This window comes from Staurois parvus, unplaced genomic scaffold (assembly GCF_062004578.1).
Source record: "Staurois parvus isolate SC_StPar_1 unplaced genomic scaffold, SC_StPar_1.0 ptg000390l, whole genome shotgun sequence".
NCBI lineage: Eukaryota > Metazoa > Chordata > Amphibia > Anura > Ranidae > Staurois > Staurois parvus.
Genome location: NW_028318186.1, coordinates 7,451,939 through 7,472,857, shown reverse-complemented (window position 1 = coordinate 7,472,857; position 20,919 = coordinate 7,451,939). Strand labels below are relative to the sequence as shown.

Below are 20,919 nucleotides of genomic sequence, written 5' to 3'. Positions count from 1 at the left end.
ATTCTTTAATATTTTTACCTACAGGTAAGCTTATAATAAAGCTTACCTGTAGGTAAAATTAATATCTCCTAAACGTGAACTGTTTAGGAGATATTGACCATTTTTGATATTCGGCGCATTCTCTCTGTAGGAATGGCATACCCGTGCCTTTCCTTCAGAGCACTGTGCCATGGCCCGTGACTCCCACACGTGTACATGTATGGGAGCGACGTCATCGTGGCTCGGCCAGTCAGCCGGCCAGAGCTCGTGAATCTGGAAGACGGGTGAAGATGGAAGATGGAAACCCAGGGGAGCCATGACAGTGCTCCCCTGGAGGGCTTTGTTTCAAGGCAAGTCCTTCATAATGCGCTACTATGCAATGCATACTAGTATATTATGCCTTTACCTTGCAGGGTTTCTTTTTCTTTTCTTCTTTTTTATGCAGTTTACTACCGCTTTTAACGTTGGTATATTTTGTGTATCTCTTTCAGATCTGTGCAGTAATCCAGGGTACAATTTCCCCCTGCTCTGGAACTAACTGTAATAAAGACCAGTCACTGCTGCTCTCTACTTGTGCAGGGTGACTAGTTGTGGCCCCGCCCTCTCCTGTAGATTTCTACAGGCTGCCTGTAGTGAGTAGAGATTCTGGTTCCCTCCCACATGTACACAGTACACAGTGCTAATGTCACCACTACTTGTACAAGGTAATATCTGGCTCTTCAAAGGCATTTGGTGCTCACAAAGTGAATTAATAGCTTTTGAGGTCATATTTAAAGGAAGGTTTTTGTGGCCTGAGTTAAGCTTTAATTTTAAGTATTAGTGCTTGGCAGATAGAAAACAAAGGGTTCCGTAAAGGTAAATTTCAATGAAGCATTTGAAGATTTTCTGCTTTTATTCCAGGTCAGGGCCATGCAGCCAGTCTGGATACAACCAGTGCATCACGCTGAATAGGACATTCTCTGTATGTTTACAGATCCCTATGGCATGCCATTGAAGACTACACAGACATCTGGTTAATTTCATTATAACTACACAGGCTGCATGGTTACACTTTCCAAACAGTCTCTTCTATCAGTAGAGCTGTCCTGAGCCCGAGCCAAACCGCAGTGGCCAAATAATTAATTATTGTTAATACTGTGATATGATAAGTTCTGTGGTTTATAGTGTGGTTGACTTTACTGTTGACCTTTGCACTGCTAATTTAGAATCAGCATAAAAGTGATTTATGGAGGCAAGAAATACATCCATAAAGAAGAGATAATACCTTGTAAACGCCAAAAGGACAATATTAGAGATAAACTGTATATCCTCTGTCAAGCTATAAAGTATATCTAAACTTTTTTTTTGGGGGGGGGGGATTTTGAATAATGAGGTGAAAGGCTAGGACTTCTGTCAAATTTTTGTTGCTCTTTATGTCCTCGCTGGGGTGATTCACTCTGTCATGGAAATTTTGTATTGTTGGTCGAACTTTAAATGTGTCATATATTCGTGTTATTCATATGTCTCTCGTGTGGCTTAATTAAAGCTCTGAAGGCTGCAATTGGGCCATGCGCATGTACAATGTATGTATTACAGTACTCAGCTTGGTAATGGATGAGATGGCAGATCTGCGCTTATAGACCGGCGTGTATACCACCACGGCATTCCATGCGAATGCTGCTGTCAGTAGACCGTGGGCCTGTATCCACATATCAGCAGCATGGTACCGCGTGGGCTTCATAACGCAAGGCGCAAGCGGTGTGAACTCCACGTGTAGGCTTATGCATATCTTACAACCCATTACCAACTTGAAACTGTATCTTGGATGGATGTGTTTTAATAAAGATCGTATCGGGCCCATCCAGGTACAGACTGATATTTTTAGGGAGTGCTTGTGCAGAGAATTTTACATACCAATAGAAGCTAGTAGGACAGGAAATATGACCTCAGATGGCTCATAGGGGGGAAGGGGAGGAAGTCTGCTGACCTCAGAAGACTCATGGGGGAGGACCAGTGATAGATAATAGCAAAGGCTATGCTCCAATTGGAATGTATATCCTCTGTATAGGCAATCCCCATTGCATTGTTCGGTGGGAGGGTTTGACTTTATTCATGTGGGGGGCATGTGTGTATTTTTAATAAAAACAGAGAGCTGAGCCTAAAGCCGGCCCTTATGTGAGTTGCAACCAGCCTTAGAGTGTCGTGTGATCATTCTAGGGTAACGGAGCTCCAATCACCCACAAATTCAACAGAACCAAAGTATTTGGATGGGCAGGAATCGTGTAGTTTGGCTGCAGTCGTGGTAAGCGAGATTCGCACAGCTTTATGGGGGATTTCTGCGCATCCAACTGCGAGTACTCACGGTAAGGAGAAATTCGTTAAAGCGAATTTCCAAGACAGTTTGGCGAGCCTGGTGGATACTAACGCGTATTCTTGCGTAGCTAACCTAGAACGAGGGGGGAATGGCCATCATGAACTAGCAAAAAGTATGCCGGCACATTTCAGGTCTCTCTGCCATTAAGAGGATCGCTTTTTGCGTGTTCGTGTGGCTGATTTCGCTCTCTGTTAGCTAACAAGAAATACCGCTTGGCAAGGACCTCATTTTTTGTCCTAAACTCTTGATTTGTGGGTGAAAAGACGAGGGTTTGTCTCTGCTGAGAGCAGCAGGGGGGGTGGGTTTGGTTGGCTGGATTTGGTCAAGTTTAAAAATCTTCCAACCAAAAATTAAACGGGTATATGTTTTAGTGGGTAAAAGTTGTTGCATAGTGTTAGGTAAGTATTTGTGGGCTGTAGGTACTGTGGTAATTGCTCTACCCCCTCCACGTGAGGTAATTATTACAGTGCTGAAAGGCTTAGGTTAATTGTTAACTGTTGTAAGATCTCTGTGTGTATGTGATCTGTACAATGTCTTGTGGTACTACTGCTCCCAGCAAGCATGCAGCAGGGGGTCCTTTCTGTTACATGTGCATGTTAGTGTGATATGTTGGTGTTTTATGTCCGTTCTGTGATTGTGCCCAAATTGTGTTGTATGTGTACTTCATATTGTTGTGTAATTGTCCAGTGTATGTTCTGTCTAAAAGTCTGTTTTATGTAAGAGGCAATTTTGAGGCTAGAATCTGCCATGTGCTCCTCTGTGGGGGGTCATCTTCTTGACTAACCACATGGACTCTTTTTGTTTGGTGGCCATTTTGTTGGCTACCATGTGCTTTCCCTGTTGGTGGCCATTTTGTTGACTACCATATGTGCAGTAATCTCTATGCAATGTGCATGAAGTTTCCTATATGCATTTGACCCATATTGTGTTTTTAATCCAAATTTTTTACAGTTTAAGTTGTTTGCTTTTAGCTTTAAATTTGCGTATTGCCAGCCAATTTAAAGTGTATTAAGCGAGTTTTCCCTTCACGTGTTCCACATTTAATGAGCGCGGTGTAGTCTGGGTTTTTGCACATAGATTTCTTGTATAGTGATTATGTTTTTCTTGTGTTTTTCCTGTTAAAAGTAGTTCCTTATTGTAAAGCGGGTTTGTTTTAAGCTGCTGTGTCGCGTGTTTCACGTCCAGCAGACTTTTTGTGTAAACGGTTCTAGGTGGTTGCAGTAAAGATTGCGTGTATAACGTGGATCGTTTAGCGGTGCTGATAGGAGTGATTTTTGCGTCAGCAACAAGGTTACTTTTGGCGCAGTTTTTCGGTTTACCTCTGTGTAATTGTTTTACTGTGAAACGTCCCGTGTTTTTCATAAGGATCCACTTTGTCCTTTTTAACAGTTTTTCAGGTTGAAAAGGGTTTTTTTTTTCTGTGTGTATTAGGAAAGTTTTTTTCTTTACACAAATTTCCTAAAGGTCAGTTAGCAGGTTTCTGCCCAACCAGTGACCCCTAAGTAACATCCAAGAACCCCTCTTTTTGTTTTGACTTGTGTTAGCTACTGTGTGCAGGGAGAGAAAAGCCACTTTCATCATTGTGCGGTGTGGCCTGCCAAACACAGTGGGTGATGAGAACCACATAAATTACGCTGTGTGAGTGGGCGGTCCAGGGAAGTCCTGGTTACCACAAACACTTCGGGTGGTCAGGATCACACAAATTGCGCTGTGGGAGTGGGAGGTGTGCTCTCAGTCTGACCGCCACTTGATGCGCTTCGGGTGATCGATAAGTATCACATAAATTACGCTGTGCTGGGAAAGTGGTGGAATCAGGCCTCTCGGTAGGATCCCACCGAGTGCTCCAGGGGGTAAACAGGTACCCGGACGCGGGATATATACCAGTGACTAGTCACGATGGGCAGTAGTCAGTCCATGAAGAGAGAGGGGGAACCAGCCCTCTTCAGGGTAAGGACAGCTGCACAACTGATGAAGGTGAGTTTGGGGGGGAAGTCTACAGAACCCCTCAAAAGGTGGAATAAATGGTCGAAGGGTACCAGATGGGAAATTCCCCGGGAAGGTACATTTGACGCATGGAGGTGGGAAAAATTCATCTCTGAATTTGGACCACGGATGCAGGCGTCAGAACTAGAGATCGCACAGCTATGGCTTCACAGGTCAATCCGATTAGGGAAGCAAGGCATACATAAACTGGTGTCTGTCCGGAAGAACCAGGTGATGTATACCTGGCCTCCAGAGGGAATAAAACAGGAGGATCCAGTGTCAGAGGTGGAGGAAGCTCTTTCAGGGCTGACTCTACTAAGGCAGGCAGGATCAGGGTCTGCTGGGGTCCCCCAACAACCAACAGTGGCTGAGATAAGTATAACTGCACCTGTCTCTTCTGTTAGTGACGTCACTCTTGACATACCTTCTGTGTCTTCTGTCTCTATGCCTCAGCCTCTGCCTCTACCTCTCCCTTCTCCCTGCTTCACCCCAGCTCCTTCTGTTTCCAACTATGAAGCCTACTCAACAACCGATTTGCAGACTATCTGTGAATCAAGGGGAATAGACACCCGGTTAAAAAAAACAGGGCGGATTGCATCAAAGCGCTACGAACCACTGATCAGACCCCTGCCCCCCAGCTATACCCTGATCTGAGGGACCTCAAACCTGAAGGTGCAGTAAGCGAGGTGGTTAATCTAAGCCCACCGATGATGCTGGGTCAGCCCTTGCACTCTTCCCGGACCGAGGCCTATCCAGTCAGGGTGCAGCAATTTGAAGGTCCTCCCAATGCACGGGGGGAACGGACTTTAGGGGAACGGGTAGTTTGGCATGTCCCCTTCACCCCGGCAGAGATCCGCACTATTCTGGCTGAGCTCCCGGACTATCGAGTCAATCCGAGAGGATTTGCTCGAATGTTTGGACAAAACCAGTTCAGCTATGGTATGAGCGGGTCAGATTGTGCACAGATCCTACGGGCAAAGGTGGGCATGGAAGTGGCCAGTACAGTGATTGCAGGGTGCTCTATAACCACGCATGAGGAGATGACTTCAGGGGGCAAAGAGTTCTGTGCACAGCTAAAGGCAAAGCTTCCAGAAATGTATGGTGCTACCTCTACTACGGACATGATGAAGCTCACCCAGGGTCCTAATGAGGAAAGCGCCTGCTTCTGGCGCCGTCTCAAGCAGACGGCACTGGATGCAGATCTGGAAGTTGGACCTGATGCTCCAACTGAAGGGGTAAAGGTGACCGCGACGCACATTCTGTTGCGGGCCAAATTTTTGGAAGGCATCGATACTAAAATTCGGGAAAGGCTGGTTCTGGCCCGACCCGAATATAATGAGATGTCTATCCCTGCTATCCTTTCCACTCTTGCGGCAATAGAGAGGGAAATGGATAGAAGAAAACAAGACAAGGCCAAAGTTCTTATGTCCCAGACCCCACACGAAAAACCAAGGGATCTGGGTCACAGGAAGGATAGGCCCCCACCCAGGTGCTTCCAGTGCCACCAAACGGGGCACATGAGGAGGAGCTGTCCCCAATTACCTAAAGGTCGGTGGCAGTTCATTCCTGATGAGTCCTCCGCCCCTATGACCACCATGGTAAGTAACTCCTATGAATTCTCATAGGAAGTTGACAAATCGGTGTCGGCCCAGATCCATCTTTTTCTAGAGGAATTAAAATATCCCCTCCCTTACCTCACCGACACCAGTGCAGCAAGAACGGTCCTGCGAAAACAGGACATCCAAGGCAAGGTACCCCTCTCAGGGGAAAGCCCTCCTAACCCCTACTAACCTCACTATCAAACGATGCACTATTCTTAACCCAGCTTCTCTTCTTCCTGTGTCGGAAGATGAGAAGGGGGGGGAGGACAGCAATGACAGTGCTGAATTTTGCAACACGACTAACAATACTAACACCTCTTCTGCTAACATGTCTTCTTTGTCCACTACTAATCTCTCTTCCAAAGGACACGACTGCATTTCTTTGGTGGAACTGGAGTCAGCGGCGACACACCCCATATCACCCCGAGAGTAGCGGTAAGGTTGAACGTCTTCCGATACCCAAAAACCTTGGCCTGAGTGTCTCCCCATTGCCCCCTATTCCATCCGGAATGCCCCTCGGCAACCACATGGGCTGTCACCCTACGAGGTGTTGTTTGGGGGACCTCCCAAAACAGGGTTGTACTTTCCTCAACAGTTGTCGTCTTTGCATTCACAGCTTACAGGTTATGTGCAATCTCTGCAACGGGAGCTGCAGAAGATACACCATCGGGTTCGCGAATCGCTCCCCGATCCAAATACAATAACAGGTGTTCTTTCTATTGAGCCAGGTGATTGGGTCGTCCTAAAGAAACATCAAAGAACCGGACTCGAGCCACGGTTCACCGGACCATACCAAGTCCAGCTGACGACACCTACCTCACTCAAACTCGAGGGACGAGACAACTGGGTGCACGCAAGCCACTGCAAGAAGCTTCTCAGCTACACCAGAGAATGAGGGGTGTCATTTTCCTTTTTCTTTTTGTTTGTATGTCTTACATGTGTGTGAACGGAGGAAAAGATGGCAGATACCCCAACCTTTTATTTAAAATGCACCTACGTTTAGCCAGAACCGCCAACAAAACCAACTGTTGGGTATGCTCTAAGCCCCCACCCAGTCATCACATGTCCGCAATGGCCGCTGTTCATGCCCTATATGACATCCGCGTCGGCATGAAAAAGCAAGGGACCCCTGGTCAGCCCCCACGTAGACATTTGTCGGTAGAACTTAATGACACATTTTTAGCAGGTAACATCAGTTTCAGCACCAATATTAGCTCTAGCTCCTGTAGGGCCCTCGTCAGTCCATTATGGGTAACTGGGCAGCTAGGCAGCCCTCAGGTGTGCTTTAACATCAGCTTTGGCACAGGTAACAAGTTTGTTGGGACTACCACCTGCGAGGGAGGTATAACTGTCAATCTGACTAACCAGACTTCCCTTCTGAGTAACCACACTGACCGACCAGACCACGTGTGTTGGAAGGACGGATGTGATGTGCAGACTGAGGGAGCAATCCCCCAGTCTGTGCAACTGTTGCTCAGTGCCAGAGGCCGAACGAGGAACTCCTCCTGTTCTGCTCTGACAGGTCCATACTATTTTCTGTGTGGTTCGGCAGCCTATAGAACATTCCCCCAGAACGCGAAAGGTTCGTGTGCCCTCATAAAGCTAGTCCCCGCATCCTATGTAGTGATGGACCATGAAGAGTTGATGGTCCACAAGAAGGTAAGGATGGCAGGGAGAGTTCGCAGGGAACTGTTCTCTGAGGGCGACCAGGCATGGGCTTGGTTCCCCTCATGGACAGGATGGGGAATAGAACTTATGAAGCGCCTGAACAATTTTTCTGTCATCGTGGATAGTATGTTTAACGAGACCGTAGAGGCTGTCAGAGAAATTGCCCAAGAACAACGGCAGATGGGAATTTTAGTGCTTCAGGAGAAGATGGCCCTTGATTATCTTTTAGCCGCCAAAGGGGGGTTCTGTGAGTTCATCGGAGAGGATTGTTGTACTTGGATAGAAGACACCGATGACAAGGTCCAAGCCCATATGGACAAAGTTAGTGAACTACAGGGAAAAGCTAGAGCTATAGCTAGTGAGGGTTGGAATCCGTTCAAGGGTTTGGGAGGATTGGGAGATTTCCTGTTCTCCATCGGATCTTGGTTGAAGGAAGTGGGAGTGTATATCCTGATGCTTCTCTTTTTCATCTGCCTTTTATATGCCGCGGTGAGATGTTCCTGTTGCCTCATCGACCGTGTAAGCCAAGCTCGGGCAGACGACCACATCTCCATGCCCGCTCCGGGGATCCCACTCCAACCACTGATCGGGGGAAGACCTCACCAACCAACCACCTTCTCTACAGATTACGTCCTGGCTTCCCTCTAATTTATCTCTCTGAAGACCACATTCTCCAAGACCTTCAAGCAAGCTTCAAGCCTCATCATTGTTTGTGTCTGCGATTTGGAAAACTGTCTGGGTCGAGACCAGCCTTGTGTGGCCCCGTCTGCAGGGGCAATTTGAGAATCTATTGCTGGATCTCCCCAGACCACCGTGGGATCACAAGCTTTATTCATACCACAAGTCTGTTTGTGGTTTTTGCAAGAGCCTTCCTGTAGTGAAGGTTCCAACGCTCTTGAGGATCATCGCTTCAATCAAGCCTGTTTGCGTCGAGTCTGCGTCGGGTCTTGTTGTTTCAGGTACCCTGTGAAGCTTTATTCTCAGGGACAACTACAGGAACTCTTTGAAGTTTGAGACTACACCCATCAAGCTGAAGAAGATCAAGAAGGGACACGAGGAGAATATGATAAAACAGGAGGGAATGTCATGGAAATTTTGTATTGTTGGTCGAACTTTAAATGTGTCATATATTCGTGTTATTCATATGTCTCTCGTGTGGCTTAATTAAAGCTCTGAAGGCTGCAATTGGGCCATGCGCATGTACAATGTATGTATTACAGTACTCAGCTTGGTAATGGATGAGATGGCAGATCTGCGCTTATAGACCGGCGTGTATACCACCACGGCATTCCATGCGAATGCTGCTGTCAGTAGACCGTGGGCCTGTATCCACATATCAGCAGCATGGTACCGCGTGGGCTTCATAACGCAAGGCGCAAGCGGTGTGAACTCCACGTGTAGGCTTATGCATATCTTACAACCCATTACCAACTTGAAACTGTATCTTGGATGGATGTGTTTTAATAAAGATCGTATCGGGCCCATCCAGGTACAGACTGATATTTTTAGGGAGTGCTTGTGCAGAGAATTTTACATACCAATAGAAGCTAGTAGGACAGGAAATATGACCTCAGATGGCTCATAGGGGGGAAGGGGAGGAAGTCTGCTGACCTCAGAAGACTCATGGGGGAGGACCAGTGATAGATAATAGCAAAGGCTATGCTCCAATTGGAATGTATATCCTCTGTATAGGCAATCCCCATTGCATTGTTCGGTGGGAGGGTTTGACTTTATTCATGTGGGGGGCATGTGTGTATTTTTAATAAAAACAGAGAGCTGAGCCTAAAGCCGGCCCTTATGTGAGTTGCAACCAGCCTTAGAGTGTCGTGTGATCATTCTAGGGTAATGGAGCTCCAATCACCCACAAATTCAACAGAACCAAAGTATTTGGATGGGCAGGAATCGTGTAGTTTGGCTGCAGTCGTGGTAAGCGAGATTCGCACAGCTTTATGGGGGATTTCTGCGCATCCAACTGCGAGTACTCACGGTAAGGAGAAATTCGTTAAAGCGAATTTCCAAGACAACTCCCTCTGTTTGTTGGGAATGAAAGAAATGAAAGGGTGGGAATATCCAACATTTTGAGCTTTAATCAAAACAAAACCAATAAATGTATATGGTGCTAACACTAAGATGAAAATTCCTTTAAGATAATCATTTTTAGCATTTATATCTTTTACAAAAGTTTTGTTTTTTTCACACGCCTTACTGTATGTGTATTATATTGATTGCAAAATCATCTGTTCACAGTTTAATCATTCCTCAAGACCATGGGTCTCCAAACTATTGCTTGAGGGCCACATCCTGCCCACTACAAGATTTTATTCAACAGCCTACTATGGTCAATGGCATATCCTCAATTTGCAAAGAACACAGAGGGGGTCACTGATGTAAGGGGAAATTCTGATGGGGACCCTAATGTAAGGGGGGACTTTGATGGAAGCCTTGATGTCTCTTAGATTGTAAGCTCCAAGGAGCAGGGCCCTCCTAACCCTCTTGTATTGAACTGTATTGTTGCTGTATTGTCTCCCACTATAATGTAAAGTGCTGAGCAAACTGTTGGCGCTATATAAATCCTGTATAATAATAATAATAATGTAAGGGGGAGGGGACTCTGATGAGGACCCAGATTTAAGGGGAGACTCTGATGGAGACCCTGATGTGGGAAGGGGGACCCATATGTAAGGGGGGACTCTGATGGGGACCCTGGTTTAAGGGGGACTCTGACATGGACTTTGATATAAGGGGGACACTGATGTAAGAGGAGACTCTGATGGGGACCCCGATGTAAGGGCCGACTCTGATGGGGACCCTGATGTAGGGCCGACTTTGATGGGGACCCTGATGTAAGGGCCGGCTCTGATGGGGGCATTTAAAGGGGGACTCTGATGGTGACCCTAATGTAACAGGGACTCTGACATGGACCTTGATGTAAGGAGGATTATGATGGAGACCCTGATGTGAGGGCCAACTCAGATAGGAACTTTTATGTAAGGAAGGACTCTGATGGGGATTTTTTGTGGCCTATTGAAAAGTTTGGAGACCCCTGCATAGCTACATAGCCTGAGATCATATACAGTATCTCCCAGAGTGTAAATAATAAATCAGGTCACATCTACTGTCTGGGTGTTCACAGCAGCTCCTTGGAGTTGTAACTGTCCCTGTATGCTCTCTTAGCAAGTGTATCCTTCACTGTCCCTAAAATAGGAATTGAAGGCTAATCTTCCAATAGAGACACTTAAATTGGCAATAAGTGTGTAATAGGGTATTTTCCACATTTCTTATCATGTCTATAGGACAGGAACAGAGGAGAATCTCCTCGATGGGACACATATGACAAAAAAAAACTAACAGGTTTTTAACTATCATCAAATAAATCTTTCAGTAAACTTGATTTACCCTCTAATAAATATTCGTGTATACAAATAAAGTCCAAAAACAAAAAGAAACAAAAAAAACATCAAAAACCCAAAAGTCCAAACTAAAGTCCCAAAAAAAAATTACTTCAAGAAAAAAATCTTTATCTGTAATATCTTAATTCTTCATATCTTCAAACATCTTTGTGATATACTTCAAACCAAATCTTCATATACCTCAAAGGAAAAAAAAAAACTCAACATGTGTATTATCTTCAAAAAGAGGGGTATATAAAACGTGCCACACGTGTTTCATGCACACAAAAAATTGACGTGCCACCACAACCGTGAAGGGAAATCCCTCAGCCTTAGGAATCAATCCACTGCATACCAATAGAGGAAGTGCATAGTTACCCTCAGAATGATATCAAGGGTCTAAGTACTTCTTTCCAACCTTTTAATATTCCTTCAGCCTTTCCAGCCACTTCCCACAGACCTCATAAACAGACCAGGGATCAATATGTATCATAAAAGCTTATAGCACTTTATTGTAGCAACTTACATTCAAATAAGATGACATCAGCCTCCACACCAAAAAGGATATTTTCACAATCCTGCCTCTCCTGACAAGTGTGTAGGTATCAACACCATCCCACTCCCGAGGGGGAACAGATCGCCTGTGGTAGGTACCCAGTACCTCAAAACCCCATGAGGATTCCAGGAAGCCGCAGCCGCATGTACCAGGATCAAAAATGGCCGTCACCGCACTTCCGGAAGAGCGTCACTACGTCACCACGTCACGTGCCCCGGACGCGTTTCGTCACATCCGGACTTTATCAACAGGGATACGGACGTGTCTCCTAAATTTCATAAATTTAGAGGATTTTTTAGGGGGCTGAATAATATAAGGGAGGATATATTTGTTTACATTCTTATTGTGGATGGGAGGGAATAATTTTTAATTTAAATATTAATTAATTTTTAAAATAATAATTTTTATAATAATTGTTTATATATGGGTTTGTCATCGGGTCCTTACTGTTGACAAGAGTTTTTATGAAGTTGTATGAAACACAAATTGCTAATCAGCCAATCACATGGCAACAACTCAATGCATTTAGACATCTAGATGTGGTGAAGACAACTTAATGAAGTTCATACCGAGCATCAGAATGAGAAAGAAATGGGATTTAAGTGACTTTGAACATGGCATGGTTATTGGTGCAAGACAGGCTGGTCTGAGTATTTCAAAAACTGCTGATCCACTGGGATTTACATGCATAACCATCTCTAGGGTTTACAGAGAATGATCCAAAAAAGAGAAAATATCCAGTGAGTGGCAGTTGAAAATGCCTTGTTGATGTCAGAGGTCAGAGGAGAATGGGTGGACTGGTTGCAGCGACATTCAGATGGTAGGGTCAGAATTTAGTGCAAACGACATGAAAGTATGGATTTATCCTGCCTTGTATCAATGGTTCAGGCTGGTGGTGTAATGGTGTGGGGGATATTTTCTAGGCACTAGCAAGGTGTACCTAATAAAGTGGCCGGGGAATGTACATCTAACTTGCACCTGTGCCGAGACTATACCACACCTGTATTGCATGCAGGTTGACTGTCGTTAAGTGCACCAATTCTCTTAAAGGGTCCCAATGATAGCTGGCATAAGAACATTGGACTTCCCCTTCTCAGAATAATTTATTTCTAGGCCCCCTTTGTTCCCTTAATCCCTCTCTCCGCCCCCACTACCATCCTCCTTTTCTTTTGGACAGTGTATACCCAGTTAGTCTAGGTAGCACCACCATAAATGCGCTCTGGCAGTAGAGTTCCAGCACACACACACTCACTATCAGTCCTTACTGTTAATCACTTTGTATGCTAAATTGAGTTATTACTATTGGTAATCCATTTCATGCTTGCCTAGTTACCAACCATTTTGGGTGACAATATATTACGTTTGTCTTTATCATCTGTTTTGTCGCCTATTTCTTTGATATAGCATTACTATTGGGTACTAAGTATTACTTTCAGTGATTTCCTGTGATATTGTATGTTTGTACACTCAGCCTGGTGTGTTAGAGGGTCTGAGGTTTTTTGGAAAAGGTCGAGGCACAGAACAGAGGACCCATCCTAATCAGCAACTCCTACGTGGGTAGCGCTGCATGTGCAATGCTTTTGTTTGTTCACAATTCACACAATCATCACAAATAATTTTTTCTTGAGAAAGAATAGCATTTAACAATTGAAATGCATCAGTTTGTGGCAATGGGTGATATCAACGGAGTAGGGGAATCTCTTCTGTTTGTTTTTTGACAGTTAAGTTATCCACCGGAGTACTATCTACAAATGGGACTCTGGCAGATATTGAGTGCTCTCCTTCTCCCATCTTATCAATCTACCCTTTATATTGCTCTTCAGGGCACAGCTGTTCCACATACAATCTAGGACCTGTGGGACTTTAAGGTACAGCGTGAGAGGTCTTAAAGTGTTACTAAACCCAGGACCCTGCATTCACTATATCTGGTCTTCCAGGACCCTGCATTTGCTATATCTGGTCTCCCAGGACCCTGCATTCACTATATCTGGTCTCCCCGGACCCTGCATTCACTTTATCTGGTCTCCCAGGACCCTGCATTCACTATATCTGGTCTCCCCGGACCCTGCATTCACTATATCTGGTCTCCCCGGACCCTGCGTTCACTATATCTGGTCTCCCCGGACCCTGCATTCACTATATCTGGTCTCCCCGGACCCTGCGTTCACTATATCTGGTCTCCCCGGACCCTGCGTTCACTATATCTGGTCTCCCAGGACCCTGAATTCACTATATCTGGTCTCCCCGGACCCTGCATTCACTATATCTGGTCTCCCCGGACCCCGCATTGACTATATCTGGTCTCCCAGGACCCCGCATTCACTATATCTGGTCTCCCCCCGGACCCTGCATTTACTATATCTGGTCTCCCAGGACCCCGCATTCACTATATCTGGTCTCCCCCCGGACCCTGCATTCACTATATCTGGTCTCCCAGGACCCTGCATTCACTATATCTGGTCTCCCCGGACCCTTCATTCACTATATCTGGTCTCCCAGGACCCTGCATTCACTATATCTGGTCTCCCCCCGGACCCTTCATTCACTATATCTGGTCTCCCAGGACCCTGCATTCACTATATCTGGTCTCCCCCCGGACCCTGCATTCACTATATCTGGTCTCCCAGGACCCTGCATTCACTATATCTGGTCTCCCCGGACCCTTCATTCACTATATCTGGTCTCCCAGGACCCTGCATTCACTATATCTGGTCTCTCACAGTACACACAACATGGAAATGCAAATATTTTAGTAAATATAAACTGCTAAATACCTTTTCTCATCAGCAGTACATATCAGTCTTGTGACTTCTATCAGTGTCTGGCCGAGCATTGGTTATTCTTGTAGGGGTTTTCATTCTCCTCTGACTGTCCTATGAGACTTCATAACCCTGACCCTCTGTATGGGTACTGCTGATAGGGCCTGTGCTGATCACATGCACCCTCCCCCCAAAAAACTCTATAGAAATACACACCAAACTGAGCATGTGCAGAGTGTCTCTTCGGGCTCTGTACTATCAGCAAATGGATTGAGAATTGTGGAAGAGGGGGGAGGATCAGAGAAGTCAGGATCAAGCAGCCTTTTTACATAGTATGGAGGATTATCTCCTTAGGTTCCACAGTAAGTATAACAAGCATGCTTCACTGAATATACAGACTGATTTTTCTGTTGTGGGTTTAGTAACACTTATTATTCTGATACTGACATGAATGCCCTGAGCTAAGTTGTGATTATCTAGTATATATGGATGTCAACTCTGAGTGGTACAAAGGGGGTTTATGCCCAATACTTTTTCCCCCTTTCTGCCCAGGCCAAGTGTTCCTGTTACTTTCTGTTTTGTGTCATTCAGTTGACTGATGCAATTGGGTCTTGGACCAAGCCGCAGACCATTTACAATTCACAGGCCAATAGAAGTGAGGGGTAGGGGGGAACCCGAGCACAACTCTGCAAACCATGTTTTTATAGTTGTAGAAAACTGTTTGCATTCTAAAGTGCACTGCGTTTTGCCGTGCGCAATTTGGTTCAGAGACCACAGTGCCACTGCCAGCTGCAGGAACCAGCCTAGTAATTGAGAACCAATTAGTATAGTTCCTGATCATGTGGGCGACACATTCGTTTTTTGAGTTTGAATTATATTTTAGTTATATTTTGGCATCATAAGCCTGTATATATCTATTGTCTTACCCTATAGTGAATTCTCTGTGGGAATATATGGAGGAAGGTCTATTTATAAAAATGTGGTGAGCGAATGTCTCAAGCATTCACACAGCCATCATGAATAATCCCTATAATTTATCAAATGTGTTTAGTTCCTATGATCATCAGTTCCATCTAGTGGCCATCATGTGGAATATTTCTCTAAAATACGCCATTTAGGAAAATACTGCATAATAGCCACCAGAGACAGTAGACAATCATAGGAAAAAAACACATTAGGGATATTACGGGGATTATTCGTAATGGATTTTTATATATATATAAATATAAATAGACCCCTAGACTAGTGACAAGTAGCTCACCTCCTGTCTTTATCCGGGCCTGTGCTTTTTTTAATCCTCATGCACACACTGCAGCCTCTTTTAGGGGTGTGGGGCATGCATTTTTTTTCTTCCAAACGGCCCTCCATGTTATCCTATGTGTCCATGCACACATAGACATTTAGAAGCAGTTGCGTTTACCGGCAGGAAAAAAAAACCCAGGGCCAGTGTGTCCAGAAGCAGCACCATTTTGGCAGAAAAGATGTTTGACGCGTGTAAACGCGCCTAAGTGCATGTTAACACTAGGCACGTTTTGCGCTTGAGTGTTAATTCCTTTACATTTCCAGAATAAATTATTATTCTGGCCAATTAAATGAATTAATGCCCAAGCACCTGATGAGCCTAAAACACACCTAAACTCTTATAAAAGCATTAGACACTTTGATAAGCTTCAGGCTTTTTTTCAGCCAAACTGCTGCTGCCAAGAGGAGGAACGTTTTTAAAATGTCCTGTGTGCTGAAGGCCTATCCTATACCCACAGTTGATCCAGAGGAAGACCAAAAAACCCAGCAAAGCATGAACCAATTTGCTCCTGCAGAGGAAAAAAATCCTTCCTGATACCCCGAGAGGCAATCGGATATTCCCTGGATCAACTTTACCTATAAATGTTAGTAACTAGTTATATTCTGTGTATCTAATAAAGAATCCAGGATTTTTTTAAAGCAATCCACTGAGCTGGCCAGAACCAACTCTTGAGGGAGTCTATTCAACATTTTTATAGCTCTTACTGTGAAGAAACCTTTCCGTGTTTGAAGATTACATTTCTTTTCCTCCATATGTAGAGTGCCCCCTTGTCCTCTGTGATGATCTCATGGTGAATAGCTCTACACCGAGTTCACTATATGAACCACTGATGTATTTATACATGTTGATCATATCCCCCCTTAATCTCCTCTTCTCAAGAGAGAATAAATTCAGTTCCTCTAATCTTTCCTCATAGCTGATCTCCTCCATGCCTCTTATCAGTTTGGTTGCCCTTCTCTGTACTTTCTCTAGTTCCCCAATGTTCTTTTTGTGAATTGGTGCCCAAAAATTGAACTGCATATTCCAGATGAGGTCTTACTAATGATTTGTACCGGGGTAATATGATATCTCTCTCTCTGGAGTCTATACCTCTTTTAATACAAGAGAGGATTTTGCCCGCTTTAGAAACCACAGCTTGGCATTGCATGCCATTATTAAGCTTGTGATCTACCAGAACCCCCAGATCCTTCTCCACCATTGATTCCCCCAGTTGTACCCCCCCTAGTATGTATGATACATGCATATTCTTAGCCCCCAAGTGCAGAACCTTACATTTATCAACATTAAACCTCATTTGCCACATAGTTGCCCAATTAAACAGTGCATTGAGGTCGGCTTGTAAATTGGAGACTTCCTGTAAGGTCGTTATTCCACTGCACAGCTTGATGTCATCTGCAAAGACTGAAATGGGATTTATAATCCCAGACCCTATATTGTTTATAAATATATTAAAAAGTAATAATCCCAACACTGAACCTTGGGGTACACCACTGACAACCCTAGACCATTCACAGTATGAATCATTAACCACTACTCTTTGAATACGATCTTTTAGCCAGTTTTCTATCCATTTACATACAGATTTTTCCAAGCCTGTAGACTTTACCTTACACATTAGCCGTGTGTGGGGAACCATGTCAAACGCTTTTGCTAAATCCAAGTATGCCACGTCCACCCCCACCCCTCTGTCCAAGTATACCATATCCACCGCCACCCCTCTGTCCAAGTATACTACATCCACCGCCACCCCTCTGTCCAAGTATACCACATCCACCGCCACTCCTCTGTTCAAGTATACCACGTCCACCGCCACCCCTCTGTCCAAGTATACCACGTCCACCGCCACCCCTCTGTCCAAGGTTTTGCTCACCTCCTCATAAAAAGAAATCATATTTGTTTGACAACTTCTGTCTTTCATGAATCCACGCTGTCTGTTGCTTAAAATATTTTTTTCCAGCAAGAGCTCATCTATGTGGTCTTTTATTAAACTCTCCAGTATCTTCCCAACTATAGAAGTTAAACTAACAGGTCTATAATTACTTGGTAAAGATTTTGACCCCTTTTTTAAATATTGGCACCAGATTGGCCTTACGCCAATCCATTGGTACTATGCCAGTCATTAAAGAGTCCCTAAAAATTAGAAACAATGGCTTTGAAATGACAGAGCTCAATTCTTTAAGGACCCGTGGGTGTATGCAATCCGATCCAGGTGCTTTATTCACCTTTATTCTGTCTAAATATTTTTGGATCATATCAATTGTGAGCCAGCGTGGATCATCTGGAGCTGTGTCAATACCATGTTCCTTTGTTTACACATATTCTGTTATATTCTTGTAATGTTTAAACGCTTATAGCATTCCTTCAATTTTATATTTTATAAAAGCTCTTTTCTTATTATTATTTATAACTTTTTTAACTTTGCCTGTGAGCCACATAGGTTTCATTTTTAGCCCTTTAAACGTGTTGCCCATGGGAATATATTTTGCAGTGTGTTCACACACGGACTTTTTGAAGAACTCCCATTTCTGTGTTGTGTTCATTGATGTCAATATTCCCTCCCAGTCTAAGTCATGGAGAGCAGCTCTCAGCCTTGGAAAATCAGCTGTCTTAAAGTTGAACATTTTTATTTTTCCCATGTATGCTTGTTGTTTATAGCTAACAATAAATGAAATCATATTATTAGCAGGGTAGCTAATATTATTTTACTGCTACCCAGATGTTCTTTTATATGGGCATTCATAATAAGCTCTGCATGGTTTGAGATTACCAGGTCAAGCAGAGCATCATTCCTAGTAGGGGCCTTTATGAACTGTACCATAAAATTGTTCTGTAGTAGGTTTATAAATTTTTGCCCTTTAACTGTTCCTGCAGTAACATTACTCCAGTCAATTTGCGGGTTAGAATCCCCCATTATTATCACTGTCCCAACCCTCGCAGCCCTTTTGATCTATGCAAGGAGCTGAGTCTCTACCTCCTCATTAACACTGGGTAGCCTATAACAAACTCCAATGGTTACCTTTGTCGCACGCAAACCCATTTAGGGCTCATTCACATGTCTTATTTCCTGTGCATTTGCTTTAACAGTGACAGTCACTGCTTACCTTGGGAAGTGTTACTCAGTGGCCCAGAAATGTCTATTTGTCCTATGCTGGCGAATAAATATTTTTCCTATACTTCTCTTTGCTGTTGATACCTCCATGGTGCCATTAATCATTTTCATGCAGAACTTGGGTTTTAGGTCTATGGCTGTAAGTACTGGATCACACAAATATACTTAATGTGCATTGTGTCACACATCAGTTTGTGTTGCCTTAAGGCAGCCTATTCATTTTTAGGCCTGGTTCACACTAGTGTTATTTCAGATGCGACTTGAGTTGCAGAGAATCGCATTGCAAGGGAAATCATACTTTTTTCAATGGTCTATGTTCCCATCAATGTGACTTGGCCTGGAGTGATTTTGGAAAAGGTTCCTGTATTATTATCATGTTACACATGCATTGTCTGTGTGTTTACCTTTAAATATATTTGTCCCTTCCTCACTCACTAGGGTATGTTCTATGTAGTAAGTCCCTCCCTTCTTTTTCATTCTCAGTCTCCATTTTCATTCTCAATATGTAATGTATCCTACTAAAGCTATGCATACCATGATTTTTGATATGATGTTCATTTGTATGATCTTCACAAGTTTGGATTAATGCTCTCTATGGTCTGCAGCATGTCATTTGGGTCAAGTCACTATCTGCCAAACTAGTGAGGCTAACATCTCATCACAACAGACTAGTTATAGAGGTCACACTTGCAGTGCTTAGATGTGGAAGTAGAACAACTACTTTGGTGTAATTCCAGTGTAGTTTTGGCCTCATAGAATATACAAACCAAACACGGAAAGGTTTCCTCACAGTGAGAGCTGTGAAAATGTGGAATAGACTCCCTCAAGAGTTGTTTCTGGCCAGATCAGTGGATTGCTTAAAAAAAGGCCTGGGTTCTTTTCTAGATACACAGAATATAACTGGATACTAACATTTATAGGTAAAGTTGATCCAGGGAATATCCAATTGCCCCTCGGGGGATCAGGAAGGAATTTTGTTCCCAGCAGGAGCAAATTTGATCGTGCTTTGCTGGGTTTTTTTTGCCTTCCTCTGGATCAACTGTGGGTATAGGATTATAACTTTTTTTTTTCTATGGTTTAACTGAATGGACTTTTGTCTTTTTTCAGCCAGACTCACTATGTAACTATGTAACCTTATCAAAGTTGCATCCAAGTAGCACTACAGTACATATTTGCACTTAAAGTCAGATCAAAATCATATTGCAGCAGTGTGAACCTAGCCTTAGCATGAGCTTGACATCAGTCTGAACCCATGCTTGGCTGAATCTAGAATACAGATATCAGTGCCGGCCCAATCAGCTGCAGCCAGGACATTCACCACCTTGCAGCTGCAGCTACACAAAAAGACAAGGATGCTGGTGACATAATGTACGTAATATGGCCACATGGTCAATGTACAGCTAAATGGGTCAGCTTTGACAGCTTCCCTCTGGGTTCAGCCAATTATGTTTTTTTACCAAATCCAAGTTCATCCCTATTCATTCTGAATAGACTGCCATCACACAAGCATATTTTTTCCAATGCAGCACACCACAATGCATGGTAGAGCATTGCCATGCATTGTGGATCATGCAGGTGCCCTGGAGCTGTGCTGCCTTAATGCATTAAGGTGCCATGGATGTCTTGTGCGTTGGCAGCCCATTCAACTCATGTGCTTTGGCAGCCCATTCAACTCATGTGCATTGGCAGCCCATTTAAAATGAATAGGGATAAGCTTGAGTTTGGTTAGAACCCATTTTTGGCTGAACGTGGAGGGAAGCTGTCAGTGCTGGCTCATTGACCATGTGGCCATATTAGGTTAATGTGTGTTGCGGTAACACACATCACCACAATGTACCGCAGCGTAAAAGTGTGATTCAGCCCTTACTCATAGGGTTACATGTGCAATGAGTACAGCAGCTGCTTACAAAGAAGGTTTAGACATAACAAGGCTTGTTCTTGAAACGTCCAGAGCTCTTTTGGCTTATGTGATATCTTTCAGAAAAATCCTCTTCAGGACCCGAAGTTCACCAGAATTTCCTGCCAGCCAAGAAACATACACTTGAAACCTTTTGAACAACTTCTAAATGCCAGACGATGAGCCTGGAACATCTGCTGCCTTCCCCCTGGAGTTCAGACATGGACCGTCCTCTGAAACGGCCCAAGAATAGATGTGCTCAGGAGGAAACGTGATATTGATCTGGCTGGAAGATGCAGCAGGAGATCCGCAAACTGATACA

The 20,919-nt window shown here is 44.1% G+C and overlaps 1 protein-coding gene across 1 annotated transcript; it reads left to right on the top strand.

The window, feature by feature from the left end:
- Nucleotides 1-1,438: 1,438 nt before the first annotated feature.
- LOC149455663 (uncharacterized) lies at nt 1,439-9,398 on the top strand. The gene is made up of 2 exons (XM_089686061.1): nt 1,439-2,321; nt 6,645-9,398. The coding sequence occupies exon 2, from the start codon at nt 6,808-6,810 to the stop codon at nt 8,230-8,232; it is 1,425 nt and encodes a 474-aa protein (XP_089542187.1). The 5' UTR covers nt 1,439-2,321; nt 6,645-6,807; the 3' UTR covers nt 8,233-9,398.
- The last annotated feature ends 11,521 nt before the right edge of the window (nt 9,399-20,919 follow it).

Excerpts from the sequence above, each read along its gene's own strand:
- LOC149455663 (XM_089686061.1), top strand. The coding sequence starts at position 6,808 with ATGAGGGGTGTCATTTTCCTTTTTCTTTTTGTTTGTATGTCTTACATG.